Source organism: Hemiscyllium ocellatum, chromosome 16 (genome assembly GCF_020745735.1).
Source record: "Hemiscyllium ocellatum isolate sHemOce1 chromosome 16, sHemOce1.pat.X.cur, whole genome shotgun sequence".
Taxonomy (NCBI): domain Eukaryota; kingdom Metazoa; phylum Chordata; class Chondrichthyes; order Orectolobiformes; family Hemiscylliidae; genus Hemiscyllium; species Hemiscyllium ocellatum.
The window spans coordinates 45,096,198-45,114,029 of NC_083416.1; the positions used below are offsets into that span (position 1 = coordinate 45,096,198).

The following is a 17,832-nucleotide window of genomic DNA, read 5'->3' on the forward strand; positions in this document are numbered from 1 at the left end:
TGAAACATATGAAATAGCAGACAAATAAGCCCAAGTTGAGAATCAAATACATTCTGATACATTCCCAGAGCAGTTTATATTAAATGCTGATCTCTAAAGACCTCGAACTGCATGACTTCAGCTGGGTTTTATTGGACAAGTTGAAATGGAATGTTTGCTTGCTTGATTGACAACCTTATATGGTTATAAAATGTTCTTCTTCCTGTGAACGCTTTTGTAATAGTGTTAATTTTAGCTATGACTCGGATGTGTGAAGTTGTTAAAGCTTCTATTACTGATCCTGTCTGATTCATATTTTTATCGGGTTATATAAAGCAGATTTCTGAATGGGTGTCTTTTTCTCAGCATCTCAAAACTTGCCATCATTTACTAAATAGGTCACTGTTCTCTGCACAGTTCATGGGAATAGATGAGAATGGTGATGGCCTAGGAAGCACAAGGATCATGAAAGGGGAATGAGTGAACTATGACCCACCTAGAAGCTACTTCAATATACCTAAATTAAAATTGCAGGGACTATGAGTTGCATAACTCAGAAATGGAGGTAGCCAAGTTGGGTTGTGAGATTGCTTATTCCATGCTGGTAAAAACAGCTGTCATTTGGAATTCTAATGGATACCCCTGAATTCAGCCCCACCAGTGGCACGATGGCTCAATGGTTAGCACTGCTGCCTCACAGCACTAGGGTCCCAGATTCGATTCCAGCCTCAGGTGACTGTCTGTGTGGAGTTTACATGTTCTCCCTGTGTCTGTGTGGGTTTCCTCCCACAGTCCAAAGATGTGCAGGCCAGGTGAATTGGCCATGCTAAATTGCCCATACTGTTAGGTGCATTAGTTAGAGGGAAATGGGACTGGGTGGGTGACTCTTTGGAGGGTTGGTGTGGACTTGATGGGCCGAAGGGCCTATTTCCACACTATAGGGAATCTAATCTTAGAAAAAAACCATATTTAGTTGACACCAGATGAGGCTGACTCGACAAGAATCTGGACTGGGTTCTCTGAGGAGGCAATCTCAAGTACAGGAGATTCCTTTTCAGGAGGTCCCCAGCAATGGGCAAGAGGGAAATATCTCTATTGATTTATCTTCCTCTTGAAGGTATTTCCTATTGTCTTCAAGCTGCTAACTAATCAATTCAATAAAAGTTGATGCCCAATTACCACTCCTGTCAGTTTGCAGATCGGTGCCTCCATTTTTTGCCAATGTTCGTAACCTGACTCAAAATTAAAATCCTATCTTGGAAATCAAACATGAGATCTTTTTGATCAGTAAGGTTTGGTTATGCTTTGCTTGAAACAGTTGAGCCACTGGGACACTGTAGTTCTTTAAGGTCTTTCAAAATACAGAGGAATCCTTTTTATATGAATTATTTTTCTTTTGAGCAGTTGCACCCATTAGTTGATGTTTTCCCAACTCTACAAGAAACAAACATCTGTTCAGAATTGATAAAGAATATTAGAAAACTTAATTTTCCTTCATTCTTCCTTACAAAAGAAAAGTGACAAACTGTGATCTTTTAAAGAATGTTTCAAAACTCCATCTTGTTAATATTTAAAATCTTTATAATTCTCTTGCTTTCTATTTGGCTGTTTTCTCCCTTTTAATGTAAAACATATTTTGTAATCATGTTCCTAAAATTGGCTAGTTGTATTCGAAAGTGTTCCCGAGTCAATACCCCCCCTTAATACTTGGGAACCCTCGCAACGTGCAGCCCTCCACTCCCTCCATTCCAACCCCAACCTCACCATCAAATCTGTGGACAAAGGGAGGTGGGGGGAAGGGGGGGCACACTGGTAGTTTGGCGCACTGACCTCTACACTGTTGAAGCCAGGCAACAACTCACGGGCACCTCCTCTTACTGCCCCCTTCACAATGACCTCAACTCCTATCACCAAACCATCATCTTCCAGACCATACTCAACTCATATCCCACCCACAGCTTCCAACCTCATAGTCAGGGAACCCGCACAGTTCTACCTCCTACCCAAGATTCACAAACCTGACTGCCCTGGCCGACCTATCGTCTCAGCTTGTTCCTGCCCCACTGAACTCATCTCCACATACCTTGATGCTGTCCTATCCCCCCAGTCCAGGAACTCCCCACATACGTTAGGGACACCACCTCCATCACTTTTGTTTCCCCGGTCCCCAATGCCTCATCTTCACCATGGACATCCAGTCCCTATAAACCTCTGTCCTCCATGACCAAGGTCTCCAAGCCCTCTGTTTCTTCTTCTCCCAGGGTCCCCACCAGTAGCCTTCCATCGACACTCTCATTCATTTGGCTGAAGCTGGTTCTCACCCTCTACCATTTCTCCTTTGAATCCTCCCATTCCTCCAGACCAAGGGGTGTCCATGGGTACCCGCATGGGCCCCAGCTATGCCTGTCTCTTTATCGGTTATGTGGAACAGTCCATCTTCTGCAGTTATACCGGCACCATTCCCCACCTTTTCCACCGCTACATTGATAACTGCATCGGCGCCACTGCGCGCTCCAACAAGGAGGTTGAACACTTCAACTTCACCAACACATTCCACCCGACCTTAATTTCACCTGGACCATCTCAGACACCTCCCTCCCCTTCCTGGACCTCTTCATCTCCATCAACAGTGACCGAATCAACACGGAAATCTTCTACAAACCCACCGACTCACACAACTACCTTGACTACACCTTCTCCCACTCTGCCTCCTGTAAAAATGCTATCACCTTATTCCCAATTCCTCCGCCTCTGCCACATCTGCTCCAAGGAGAACTAGTTCCACTGCAGAACTCCTTCTTCAAAGGCTGCAATTTCCCCTCCCACTTGGTCGATGATGCCCTCCAGCACATCTCAGCCACTTGCTGCACCTCCATCCTCGAACCCCATCTCCCCAACCACAACAAGGATAGAAACCCCTGGTCCTCACCTTTAACCCCACCAACCTCCAGACACATCACATCATCCTCCGCTATTTCCACACCTACAAATGGACCCCACCACTAGAGATATATTTCCCTCCCCATTGCTATCTGCTTTTCATAAAGACCATTCCCTCCAAAACTCTCTTGTCAGGTCCACGCCACCAACAAACCATCCACTCCCTCCCAGCACCTTCTCATGCCACAGCAAGAATTGCAAAACCTGCGCCCACACTTCCCCTCACACCTCCGTCCATGTCTCCAAAGGAATCTTCCACAACCGTCAGAGATATAACCCGCACTTTCACACATGTCAGAAACTGTATCTGTTGCTCCCGATGCCGTCTTCTCGACACTGGGGAGACAGGACGCCTACTTGCAGAACACTTCAGAGAACATCTCCAGGACACACGCCCGAACCAACCCCAGCACACTTTAACTCCCCCTCCCCCCCTGCCAAGAACACACAGGTGCTGGGCATCCTCCATCGCCAAACCTAACCACCTGATGCCTTGAGGAAGAATGCCTCATCTTCTGTCATGGAACCCTCCAACCACATGGGATTGAAGTGGATTTCACCACTTTCCTCATTTCCCCTCCCCCACCTTATCCCAGATCCAACCTTCCAACTCATGACCTGCCCCTACCTGTCCATTTTCCTTCCCACTTATCCCCGCCACCCTCCTCTCCATACTATTACCATTATCCCCCACCTTAATTTACCTTTCACACCCTCAGCTACCTTCCCTCCCCCACCCCAATGTCACTTATCTCTCAGCCCCCTGGCTCACAAGCCTCATTTCTGTTGAAGGACTTTTGCCTGAAATGTTGATTCTCCTGCTCCTTGGATGCTGCCAGACCTGCTGTGCTTTTCCAGCACCACACTCTTGACTCTGATCTCCAGCATCTACAGTCCTCACTTTCTCCTAGTTGTATTGTTTGTTGTCAGATTACCTCCATTAGTATGTTTTTCATCATTTGGCAATACTTATGTTATTTCCTGCAACATTTGGATGAGAATATAGAAGACATAGTAAGTTTGTGGATGACAAGAAAGTTGGGGGCATGGTAGACAGTGAAGAAGGTTTTCTAAGATTACAAAGGAATCTTGATCAAATAGGTCAATGGGCTAAATATGGCAGATGGAGTTCAACCTGGATAAATAGGAGGCATTGCATTTTGATATAACAAACAATGGTAGGGCTTATACAATGAATGGTAGGGCCTTGGGTAGTGTTGTAGAACAGAGGGACCTAGGGATGCAGATATATAATTCTTTGAAGTTTGTGTCACATATAGACAGGGTGGTTAAAAAGGCATTTGGCACGCTTGCCATCATTGCTCAGACCTTTGAGTACAGGAGTTGGGAAGTCATGTTGAGTTTGTACAGGACATTGGTAAGGTGTCTTCTGGACGACTGTGTCCAGTTCTGGTCACCCAGTCATAGGAAGGATATTATTGAGCTGGAGAGGGCTCAGAAGGATGGTGCCAGGTATGGAAGGTTTGAGTTATAAAGAAAGGCTGGATAGGCTGGGACATGTTTCATCTGAAGTTTAGGATGTTTTTCCCGAAGTTTAAAAAATAATGTGGAGTATGGATAGAGTTAATGGGAGGTATCTTTTCCCGAGGATGGGCGATTTCAAGATGGGGACACATTTAGAAGTGAGAGGAGAGAGATTTTAAAAAGTTATGAGGCGTAACTGTTTTACACAGAGCGTGTGGAATGAAGGAATTAACTTCCTGAGGAAATGGTGGATGTGGACATTTGGCTAAGTACATGAAAAGGAAAGATTTGGAGATATGGAGTTTGTGACTATGTTTGGCAAGGATTGATTGGACTGTAGGGTTTGTATCTGAGCTGTTTGGCTTTCCAAGAAACTGGATATAGATACTACAGCATTGAAGAATCAGACAGATATTGGTGAGATCATAAGATAGCCAGTGGTAATCAGTTACCCATTATATACATTCCACCTTTTTCAAAATAGATGAAAAAAGTGGTGAGGGATTATGAGGTGCAACTTTTTGAATGTCACTCCATTGATGCTTTCATTATGGTCTCATAACCAGAGAAACTCTCCACATGTAAAGCAAGGTATGTTGGTTTACTTTCAGTGTTGTTAGGGCATTTTTTTCACTTAAGTGCACTTTGAAGCAGGCAATATAGCCATAATTTTAGAACCTTATCTGATTGCTCCCTAACCTAGGCATGCTGATACCAATTCTATCTCCCCAGTTGCAATCTGCTAGCTCAGCACGGATATTATACTTGAGGGATGGTGATGAAATGGTAATATCTCTGGATTGGTAATCCAGTGATCCAGGTTAACACTGTGGTAATAAAAATAAAGCACCACCTATGCTGAAAATCTGAATTAAAAGCAGACAACTCTGGACAAACTCAGCAGAACTGGTAGCATCTATGGATAGAGAAACTGAATGAAAATTTTGAATCCAATATGACTCTTCTTCAGAGCTCTTCTGAAGATTGGAGCCTTTGTGGCTTTCACTGTTGACTTAATTTACGTCCTGCTGGCCACTTGCCTGAATAAAATGTGTATAAAGGGTTTGTAGGAGAGGTACCAAACAACAATATAAATTGGGGATATAGGGTCAAATCCCATCATAGTAATTGGTGGAATTAAATTCAATTGTTTTTAAAAATCTGGAATATTGTTAGTTTTAGTAATGGTGACTATGACAACTTTAATTGTTATAAACACTCATGTGTGTTTTCGTTTGGGGAAGAAAATCTGTCATCCTTGCCTGGTCTGGCCAACATGTGACTCCAGACCCACAGTAATATGAGTGGCACTCAACTGCTGTATTATGTGTCCCAGCTAGTACATTTTAAGAGACAGGTTCATGGCATTATCATATCAAAATTGTATCATTGCATGTCATCTCACAGTATTAAGGTCTCATACTCCATCTTAACTTGGATCACTTGAGGCATGATACTTTTTGAAAGCATGTTATTCTTTGAGATCAAACAGTTTAATATTAGACCAGACATTGAAGTGCCGTGACTGTAACATTAGTAAATACCAGGAGCTGTAATGAATATCTGTTGACTCTTTCAATACCATGTTACCCATGTTTAGTTCTTGTGTTACAGGAGGTAACTTAAGTATAGCTGCATTTGGTATTAATACCTTGCTGGAGATAAAGCCCACGCTATAGTGGCCGTTCATTAACTGCTATCTGAAATGGCCTAGAAAACCATTCAGTTCAAGGGTTCTTCAGATTGAGAACTAATGCTGGCCTTGCTAACGATGTCTACACCCCATAAAAGAATAATACAAAAGTTCTATGTGGTTTCACTTTCTATGTTGTCTAGAAAGACCCTGTACAATAATTGGAAATGTAGTTTGTTCTTGAACTGTATCTTGGGGTAAAAAGTCAGATGAAGTTTAAATACATTCATAATTCAAAACACTTCTTAGAGTGATTTCACTATCAGTTGTGTAAATTCTGGTGTATAGTTTGTATCTTTATACCTGTATTTATCTAGAAACCTTACATTAATTTCTATAAACTTCTAAGCTGATCAACTGTAATTCGAGCTGTCTAAAGTAAGAATGATGGAAAAATGTCATGTTTTATCTCATGCACAATCAGTATTCATTCTTGATTCTCTAAATATAAATTCACAGTGACTATCAACTTGACTATTTGGAATTCCGCCTTTGGATTGGAATATGGACAGCATTCTTTTGTCTCGTTCTGGTCGCCACAGATGCCAGCTATCTCATTCAATATTTTACACGTTTCACTGAGGAAGGCTTCTGCACACTGATCAGCTTCATTTTCATCCATGATGCTTTTCAGAAAATGTTTAACCTGGCTAAGAATTATCCAATTAATTCTGATTTTAACATTGACCACGTTACTCTCGAACATTGCTTATGTCTTCCTTCTGAAACAAGTAAGATTCTCCTGCTAGAGAAATCTTTGATTCCACAATTTTAGACAAACTATTGGAAGAAGATTTAGAGAATTCATCAAGTTCATTTCTTTCTTTTAGAAAATGTTTCAAGTCTGTTTAACGAAACAACTGAGACACACTTTAAACTCAACACTGCCACCTATAATACAACTGTAAGTTTTGGCTTTAAGTAAATGTTGTCAGGTTCTGAAATTAACTCTTATTTAAACTTTCTCCTTTATTTTCATGAAGATGTTGGTAAATGCACAGCAGCCCTTCCAAGGCCTTGGTTTCACATGTGAGCCTTGGTTGCCATGGAGAAAGTCTTAAAGGCCAGTTTCAGTGAGTTAGTGTGAAATCAATGCTCACTTTTGGATCGTATCCACTAGAAACCTGTGCGATTTTCACTGTGACCTCATTTATATCTTGCTGGCCAGTTACTTGCAAAAATGGGTATAAAGAGTTTTGCTGAAAGCTAAACAAAGAGCTGCTAGACTAGTGATTGCACTCAGTTAAGTTGTAATGGAAGTTTTGTCATGATCTCTTTAAAAACTAAAAGGAAGAGGCCTGAAGAGCAGATGTTTTAGGTGGGGTTTGAAATAACTCTTGTCTTCCACACCCTGTATGACATAGTGTTTAAGCCCATGCACCTCTCCCAAGAGAAATGGGGCAGTTGCAATAGGAGTCCAAGTTACTAAGTAATTAAAATGTCGATTGAGTGTTAATTAGGTCGTAGACATCTGATTTTCTTAACTAACCATGCTCGCACTTACAACAGAGTCCAGTTAAAGTAGCAGTCTGCAGGAATGGAGCCTGAGTAGTAAGATTTGCCAGTTGGGTTTCTTTGCCCTGGCTATTCACCAAAATGTAGCAACATATCTGGGTCAGAAGCTGTTCTGACCAGATGTTAATACATGCACATGTCCCTTGGATATTACTGAACAAAAATCAGAAGATTGACTTTCCTCCATTAACCCAATGGTTTTGAAAACACTTCCAGAATCACTAAAGTAGCCACAAACCAGTTTCTGGTGAGATCAGTACAGACCCCAAATCAAATCTATCTGTTTGTGTTATACTGGATGCTGCATTTACTTATTGAGCCTTCAGCAGGATTCCAGTTGTGGTGTTTTTGAGAGATAAGTCACATGACCAGTTCAGCATAATGTTTTGCTTCTTTTAGGTAGAAATATATCATGTGCAATTTCGCCTGATTTTTATATGCAATTATGCAATACAGGATTTTTTGAAAATAAGATCTTTATCTTTATGACTTGCACATGATTGTATATTTCTTAAATATCTGTAAGAAATTATAATAATCTTACTTGAGTGTGTGTTTTATTTCAGCCCAATATAGAGTCTGTCAATTGGCCTGCACTCACAAAGCAAGACTGTTTGAAGCATGGAGGACAGCTTGTGGGCAAAACCTGTGATTATATTCCAGACATCACACTCATTTCCTTTATTCTTTTCTTTGGTACATTTGTTTGTTCCATGTCGCTGAAGAACTTTAAAACAAGCAGATACTTCCCATTTTCAGTAAGTATAATATTTTAAAATTTTTTTATAGTTGCTTTCTCAAAACAGCAAGTAATCACAAGCTTAGTTTACAACCCCGTTTAATTTCTAAATGAGCCTAGTTGAAAACCAGTTTACAATGAGTCAACGTTATTGAGCTTTGTCAAATGTAATATTATCAAATAATTGAAAATTATATCTCAACTTCTGGTATTTGAGATAAAGTGAGAGCCAGTTGCCCAATGAATGATCAATTGGAGCTGCTTAAAAAGCTGCTTTAAGAACCACTGCTGAGAACACGCATTCTAGATGTTGTTGAAAGCAACATGCCTCCAGGCAGCTCTGAAAACTAAAAATACCAAAACACCAGTCACTTAACTGTCACAAAGCTAATATTAGCAATGAAAACTGAAAGGTTGTGGATAGCAGAGTTTATGTTTCATCAAGGGCAATCAGTTGGCAGACAGAAAACAAAACTTATTGGTCTTGGTTGAAACATAATCGAGGGGAGGAGGCAGATGGGGTACCATGTCTGCCAATGCTTGAAGTTATCAGGGGTGTCCCCAGGGAGTCGGACACATGTGGATCTGGCTGATCTTCATTTACATAAAAGTTTCCAGTGTTCTGCCTCAATTCAGCCAGATCCAAAATCTGACCTGCAAGCAATATAGGGAATTTGGTAGCAACAGAATGTAACCATGAGATTTTATTTGTGGTGGTCACTGGAGGGGGCATTCCTTCAGATGATCAGGAAGAAGAGGGGGAAACACTCCACCTCTTGATATATAAGGAATCCTGACATAAAACTTTACAATCTATCTGTTAACATTTTAAAATAAATTCAGGTAAAATTTTAAAAGCTAACCAATGGGAAGGTGACTGAATCAGAAGAAATGAATCCTGAATTCATCTTACCTGTTACCATTCTCTCCAGCGCTCTCCAATTTCCATCAGTGGATTAAAATTCCTCACACAGCATGTGTCAATACCTGGAAATGAACACCACAGCCTCAAAATACTCTGTATAAAATAGTTTCTCTTGTCCTCTTTTTATACATCTCTTATATTCAATTTTGTTCCTGCATTTGATGTTGAGTATCAGCAGAGTTTGTTAGTCTGCTCATTTTACAACTACACATGCTCACACCCAGCAGGGGTCACTGTAGGGTGACCTGGAGTAGGAACACTGGATATGTTCCTTTGATTGTAATTGCAGCATTGCATATGATCAGTGAACTGATATTTATAGGTTGGGTGCAGGCTTGCTTAGTAACGTAAGAGATTACACCTGGGACAGGTGTCCTTGGTGAATGAGAAGACACAACCTCTAACCTTGTTTCTATTTTTTGCCCAGCTGTCGGACAGATTGATAGGCTGACCAGCTGTTGGATGGGAAAACTCTGGGCAAGAAGCCACAGCATGCCCTCTTGGAAAGAGATCTCGCGAATTGTAGGGCAGGCTTTAGATCATGGTAGGAGGTGGGACAGATGACGTTATGGTGGGAGGTGGGGCAGATTGTATCAAATTACAGGATAGGTTACAGATCAGGGTAGGAATGGTGAACTGGAGGTCTGTGGCTATAGCAGAGCAGTTCTGATTGGTGGATGTGATGCGAAAGGCTGCTCCAATGGTTTGGAGGGAGCATTTCTGCTTCTTCTGAATACATGGAGTGCTGTAAAAAGCACCTTCTCAGAGCAGTTTATTTTGCTGCCTGATTCCTCAAACTCTCAGGAACCTGGTTGAAAGCACTTTTAAATCAGACTCATCATTATACTGTCTAAGCCTGATTTAAATATTATAGTGAAGTCTCCAGGTTCCTTAAGGCAAGAGACTTGTACATCTTGTTATACACTATAAAAATGACCATATATCTGGTTGGCAGGTTGAAGATGATTTTCCTTTAGGGTTTGGCATCCCCAAATCCATCTGTAATGGTAAGGTAGATCTTAATACAGAAGTTTAGTTAGCTAGTGATGAAAGCTTACATATAAACATGTGAACTAGGACCAGTTGTAGGCCATTCAATTCATCAAGCCTGTTCCACCATTCAATATTAATCACTGCTGATCCAGTGGTAACCTTCTATCCACATTCTCTCATATCCCTAATAAGCTTTCAGCCCCTTACTAAAAATAATCTATCTACCTCTACCTTTTTAAGGAAGAGTTCCAAAGCCTTATTATCTTCTGAGGCAAAACATTTCACCTCATCTCTGAACTGTCTCTGATGATTTACATCCTTCAATAAGTAAGGTAACACATACTAGATATAGTATTCCAGATGAGATCTTGGGAGTTCCTGTATAATTGAGGTATAATCACATACTTATATAATCAACCCACTCATGATAAATGTTAATATTTTATAAGCTTTCATAATTATCTGCATACTAATAAATTGCAACTTAAGCACAAAGACACCCATATCCCTCTGCATGGCAGAGCGCTGCAATTTCCCACCATTTGATAAAATTCTTATTTTTAAATTCTTTCTTCCAATAGGACAATTTCAATTTTTTCCATATTATAATCTATTTCCACATCTTTGCCCATTTAGTTAAACTATCTATATCTCTTTGTAGCCTCTTTATGTTCACTTCATAATTTACTTTCCTACCTATCTTTGTGTTATCAGTGAATTTTGCAATCATACCTTCCTGGTCTGGATGACCAAGACTTGCGAATAATCTTAGTGATGTTGGAAACTAAGTCAAATTCATATGTTCAATGTATATTCAAGATGGCAGCAGAGTTGCAGGGCTGCTTGCAGGCTGTTGGGTGTGGAGCAAATGTGGGTTCAGCATGGGACCTGGCATTGGCAATCAGGTGACCCCAGTGGTGAAGAGATGGCACCTGAAGAGTGGCAACTCCTATGTTGGTGGGACCAGCACAGATGGTGGCAAGGTGGTGGAGGAGGGGTGATGGCGTAGGTGTCATTGGTGAGCTCTCTCAGGGCTCAGCAATTTCTTTCAGTAATGTCTTTTATTCCTTTTATTCTGAGACTATTCAAAATGGTGCCAAATTGCGGCAACTGTTGAAACTTTTCACTGTGTTTTACTTTATTATTCACTGTAAAATGCAAGTGACAATAAATAAATCATTGTGACAATAAATAAATCATCATATTGCTGGCATGTTGTTAAATTTAAATGTTTAGGTTTTGGTGATTCTAATTTGGCAACCCACCTTTGCAGGAGGTTGATAGTGTGAGAAATGCCAAACATCCCGAGGAGTTCAGTGAGAAGAGGGGAAGTCACCCAATGTTCCCATTTCTGATTAGTATTCATCAACTATCGTAAACTAGTGTGTGTGATCGTCAGATCAGAATAAAATTGTTCTGAACTCATTGCATGCCAGATTTGCCTTCTGATGATGGCACTCCCCTCTTCTGTGATGCTACTATCTCTGGTTAGCTTTGGCATGAAGTTAAGATGTTACTGAAAGAAGAACTAAACTTGTGACTGGTCCAAGAAAATAAAAGGAGGTGAAAGCCTATTTTTGTCCCTCAGCAATGTACCAGCAGATACATTGTAGAGATTTGTATTGTCATAATATTTGGCCATATTTTATATTTCCCCTGAAAAGGCATTGAAATTATTTCATGAGTGCAACTTAGCTTTGTTGTGGTTTGACAAGAGACATCTGTTTGAAATAACCATGCAGAGTCAAGTCTAGCAACAAATTGGGTTAAATTACCCTCAAACTTAGGACAAAGCATGACTGTTCAGTTCCCATGCTGAAAATAGTTATCACTTTTGTCTCAGATTGGAAAGATCACAAGATGAACATGGGATTGAGAGGGCATTCAAACGACATGAGCTCATCCTTTCAGGAAAAAAAAGACTTGACTTCCCATTAGGGCATCAAACTATCTCTTAAATAATTCCAAACGTTTTGCTTCTACTCCTGTTTGCTTCTAAACACTGCCTACATCAAGATGAACTTCTCGGTATTATTTTTAAATCTGTTTTTTTTATCAGTTTTGAAATTATATATCTTTGTCCATAGATATTCTTATTTATCATGAATCATAACATGTTCACAAATGCAGTCATGCAAGTGTCCATTTAAAAATGGGTACTGCTGCTTTAATTGCAGTTTATGCTTGCTTTATGTTTTTTTATTACATTGGAATTAGCTAGTCCAAATGTAGGATTAAGATTATTATTCAATAATTAGTTATAATTTGGTATGTGCAAGCAAGCAGACATTAGATTTTATATTTTGTTGAGCTATGGTCAGTGCAATATGATATGGCCTTTTTCTATAACTTGCATATGTATTAGAGAGCAGCCTTATAGGCCTCTGGGATTATGGTGACGTTACCTATTTTAGTGAAACGTGTCACATCGCCTCAGTTCAAAATAAACAAGTAAACAAACAAAATAAAAAAGATAGATGTTTGTGACAGAACAAATGTTCGTGAAGATACTTTGAAGTGAAACGGCTTTTGTTTGAAATTGGCTTAGTTATTTTAACTTAAAAGTTGTAACTTTCTCCTTAAAGCATCCAATGTAAGAGACAGGCCTTTAATTTCAATGTAAGTATATGAAATCTAAGTTCTGTAATTAATTCTATTGCTACATATTGATTTCTTAAGTCAATCTTGACTTAGATAAAGTGTGATCTTAAGGTTTAATGCTTGTTAATATGACCCCTACATCTTAGGAAAATTAAAAGAAAAGTCTTGTAAGTTAGCTTGTTGCAGTCAGCAGCAATTACTGTGCAGTAGTACATAAACAAAGAGTTATTTTTATCTAAAAAGTATTGGTCGGCTTTGAACATTTAGCAGTATCAATTAACTATATATCCTCTAAGCATACACAAAGCACTTTCATAGTGAATTTTCATCTTCAGTAAGGAGCCATACAGATAATACCCTAACAAGGAAAAGCTGTAATGAAATAATTCATTCCAAAATTGACTGATACCTTTGGGAACCAGTCAGAAGATGTTTGGAAGTTATATCAGTAAGATGACTATCACTTTTAAGAAACCAATCATAAATTGAGATGGCTACCTAGCCAATCTGAGACTGATTGGTAGCACATTAAAGCTCAGGAATGCTATAAGACATAACACATAGGAACAGAAATTAGGCCATTCAGCCTGTTGACTCTGCACCACCATTCAATCATGGCCGATAAGTTTCTCAACTCCATTCTCCCGCTTTCTCCCTGTACCCGTGATCCCCTTGACAATCAAAAACCTATCTATCTCTGTCTTAAATATACTCAATGACCTGGCCTCCACAGCCTTCAGTGGCAGTGAATTCCTTAGATTCACCACACTCTGGCTAAACAAGTTTCTCTTTATCTCCTTTATAAATGGTTTTCCCTTTACTCTAAGTCTGTGCCCTTGGGCCCTAGTCTCTGCTATCAATGGAAACATCTTCCCAACATCCATTCTGTCCAGGCCATTCAGTATTCCGTAAGTTTCAATCACATCCCCCCTCATCCTTCAAAACTCCATTGAGTATAGGCCCAGAGTTTTCAAAGGTTCCTCATATGTTAAGCTTTTCATTCCTGGGACGATTCTTGTGAACCTCCCCTGAATGCGCTCCAGGGCCAATCCATCCTTCCTGAGATATGGGGCCCAAAACTGTACACAGTACTCTAAATATGGTCTGACCAAAGCCTTATAAAGCCTTAGAAGTACATCCCTGCTTTCATATTAATGTCCTCTCAAAATAAATGCTATCATTGAATTTGCCTTCTTAACTACTGACTCAACCTGCAGGTTTACCTTAAGAGAATCCTGGACTAGAATTTCCAAGTCTCTTTGCACTTCGGACTTCTGTATTTTCTCTCCATTTAGAAAACAGTCCATGCTTCTATTCTTCCTACCAAAGTGCATGACCTCACACTTTCCCACATTGTACTCCATCTGCCACTTCTTTGCCCACTCTCCTAACCTGTCCAAATCCTTTTGCATTCTCCCTGCTTCCTCAATACTACCGGTCTCGCTACTTATCTTTGTATCATCTGCAAGCTTAGCCAGAATGTCCTCAGTTCCTTCATCTAGATAATTAATATATAAAATGAAAAGTTGTGGTCCCAACACTGACCCTTGCAGAACACTGTGTGTCATTGGCTGCCATTCTGAGAAAGACCCTTTTATCCCAAATTTTTGCTTTCTGCCAGATAGCCAACCTTCTATCTATGCCAGCACCTTGCCTCTAATACCATGGGCCCTTATCTTACTCAACAGCCTCCTGTATGGCACCTTCTCACAGGCCTTCTGGAAGTCCAGATAGATAACATCCATTGGCTCTCCTTGGTCTCGCCTGCTCATTACCTCCTCAAAGAATTCTAGCAGATTTGTCAGACATGACCTCCCTTGATGAAATCATGCTGACTTTACCCTATTTTACCCATCTCAAGCATTCACTTCCAAGTACTCAGAAAACTCATCCTTCTAAATGGATTCCAAACCCTTACCCATGACTGAGGTTAGGCTAATCGGCCTGCTGTTGTTCATGTACATAACTAATGGCCAGAAAGGCTTAAGAAGCAGTACTTCCAGTGCACAGAAGTAAGACGTTAGCATTAGAACAAGAAACATGTGCCTAATCGGCCAGAATTTGTGAGCTGGGCCTCAACATTGACCAACTCATCCATTGCCCATTACTCTTGTGACAGACATATTCTATTCTGTAAAACCTGTCAGAGCACATTTGTTCTAGAATGATCTTGTAAATAATCAGAAATGGATTACATTTAGATTGGCTCTCTCAATTCATTCCATAATTATAGTTGACTCAAGTTTAACAATTAAAGTTCAACACTCCAATTTTTGCACATGAAACCATTTAAATTGTTTTGTATGATGATTGTTTTACAACTTACTGATTTCTTCCTTAGGTCAGGAAACTAATTAGTGATTTTTCCATCATCCTGTCAATACTGATCTTCTGTGGAGTTGATATCCTCATTGGTGTGGATACCCCAAAACTCATTGTGCCAAGTGAGCTTAAGGTTTGTGTCACTGAATATGAAGATTGTTTGCTCTGTCTAATTAATGCATTGATTTTTCTTGGAAGTGAAGGCTACTTTGCCATAAACCATTTCTATTATGTGGAAACATTGTCAACACCAGCAAACTGATGGAATAAGTGGACAGATGATTTTCAATGCAGAGAGATATGAAGTGATGCAGTTTGGAAAAAAAAATGGAGAGATCATATGAAGGGTAAAACTTTTAAAGGACTTACAGGAATAGGATGTTTGTGTACATCTGTTTATGAAATCATTGAAGGTGACAGGACAGGATAAGAGTGTGGCTAATAAAGTGTACAGTATCTTGGGCTTTATTAACAGTGAAATAAAGTACAAGAGCAATGAGGTTACGTTGAACTTGTATTAGTCATTAGTTCTATTTCAGCTGAAAAATTGCATCCAGTTCTGATCAGTGCATTTTAGGAAGCTTGGGTAGCCATTAGAGAGAGTGGAGGGAAGATTCACAAGAATGGTTCCAGGGATGATGATCTTCAGTCATGAAGGTAGAGTGGAGAAGTTAGAACTGTTTTGCTTGGAGGAAGTAAATGGCTGAGAGATTTGACAGCGGTATTCAAAATCATGAAGGGTTTGAATAAAAAGGTTAGCATGAAACCTTTCCTACTTGTAAAAGTGTCATGAGTGAGTGGGTATAAATTTGAAGTAAGAGAAAGTGAGGACTGCAGATCAGAGTCGAAAAGTGTGGTGCTGGAAAAGCACAGCTGGTCAGGCAGCATCCAAGGAGCAGGAGAGTCGATGTTTTATTTGGAAGGTGAAAAGCTCATGCTCAAAACATTGACTCTTCTGCTCCTCAGATGCTGCCTGACTAGCTGTGCTTTTCCAGTACCACCCTTTCAACATAAATTTGAAGTAACAAGTAAAACAAACCAAGGTAATATAAGCAAAACCTTCTTACATGTAGTCAGCAGTTAGGAACTGGAATGCACTGCCCAGTTTCCATTAAGACCACTAACTAGAAAGGAAAAGTGCACACATTAATGGGCGGCACGGTGGCACAGTGGTTAGCACTGCTGCCTCTTAGCGCCTGAGACCCGGGTTCAATTCCCGACTCAGGCGACTGACTGTGTGGAGTTTGCACGTTCTCCCCGTGTCTGCGTGGGTTTCCTCCGGGTGCTCCGGTTTCCTCCCAGTCCAAAGATGTGCGTGTCAGGTGAATTGGCCATGCTAAATTGCCCGTAGTGTTAGGTAAGGGGTAAATGTAGGGGTATGGGTGGGTTGCGCTTCGGCGGGTCGGTGTGGACTTGTTGGGCCGAAGGGCCTGTTTCCACACTGTAAGTGATCTAATTACAAGGAGAAGGTGAGAGAATTCACAGGGCAAGTTGTTTATTCAACAAGGCAGTGTGGACACGATAGAATAAATGGCCTCTTTCTCCACTAAATATTCTATGATCTTTGATCATGTGTTACAGATATTATTCACCTCTTTCCATACGTAATTCTCAGACATCATTACACTTAGCCAATAAAGGCATTAATGAAACTATATACTTCATGATTTATTTTAAAATACACAGTTATTTAACAATCAGTAAAACTTGTAGTTTGTGAAGGAATTAAAAGCATGAGATTAATAAACAGAGGGATTGAAGTATGAGACAGTGGAGAAACAGTTGAATAATATTTGAAATAGTTAAAATAAAAGAGGAAAACCTAAAAACCTTTATACACAGAGTGTGTATATTTACAGTGAGAAGGATAAAGAAAAGGAAAATTGAATATGGTATTAAAATCCTACAAATGAGTGAATGGATGCAGAAGTACCAAGCAAGCTTCTGGTGAAAAGATGTATTGGCAGGGGTCTGTACATGCTCCTAATCATGCAAACTCTGAATAGTGGAAGGTCATTCCTGATGAAGGGTTCTTGCCTGAAACGTTGATTCTCCTGCTCCTCGGATGCTGTGATTTTCCAGCACCACATTCTCGACTCAGATCTCCAGCATCTGCAGTCCTCACTTTCTCCTAGGTCATTTGGACCTTCAAACCTATTCCACCATTCAATCATATTCTGGCTGATTTAACTGTAACCACCACGTTTTCCTGCTTGTCCCTTGTTCTCTGATTCCATTGTTAGCCAAACGTCCATCGACCTCTACCTTAGAGACATTCAGTGTCTTCCACCATTCTCTTGGACAGATCATTCCATAGAATTGGGATCTTCTGAGGGAAAAAAAATTGTTTCATTTCCATCTTAAATGGAAGACTCCTTTATTTTAAACTGTGACCCCTAATTCTAGTCTTTCCCACACAAATGTCCATTCGGCATTCACCCTGTGAAATCCTCTCAGGATCTTTTACTTCTTAAATGCACATGGATAGAGACCCACAGTCTCTCCAACCTTTCCTTCAAAGGTAACTCCCTCCTGTTGGGAATCAGTCAAGTAAACCTTCTCTGAACTGCTTCTAATGCAATTATGTCTCTCCTTAAATAAGGAGAAGAAACTATATGCACTAATATAGTTATATGAACA

General features: G+C 40.2%; 1 protein-coding gene across 2 annotated transcripts in view; it reads left to right on the plus strand.

The window, feature by feature from the left end:
- The window catches only part of LOC132823396 (electrogenic sodium bicarbonate cotransporter 1-like), a 117,248-nt gene that overhangs the window by 33,415 nt on the left and 66,001 nt on the right, over positions 1 to 17,832 (plus strand). For both annotated transcript variants that reach the window (XM_060837175.1, XM_060837174.1), the window contains exons 11-14: positions 6,557 to 6,828; positions 6,928 to 7,001; positions 8,179 to 8,370; positions 15,212 to 15,325. In XM_060837175.1, the coding sequence (XP_060693158.1) occupies positions 6,557 to 6,828; positions 6,928 to 7,001; positions 8,179 to 8,370; positions 15,212 to 15,325 (652 nt within the window). The remainder of the gene's footprint in view (positions 1 to 6,556; positions 6,829 to 6,927; positions 7,002 to 8,178; positions 8,371 to 15,211; positions 15,326 to 17,832) is intronic.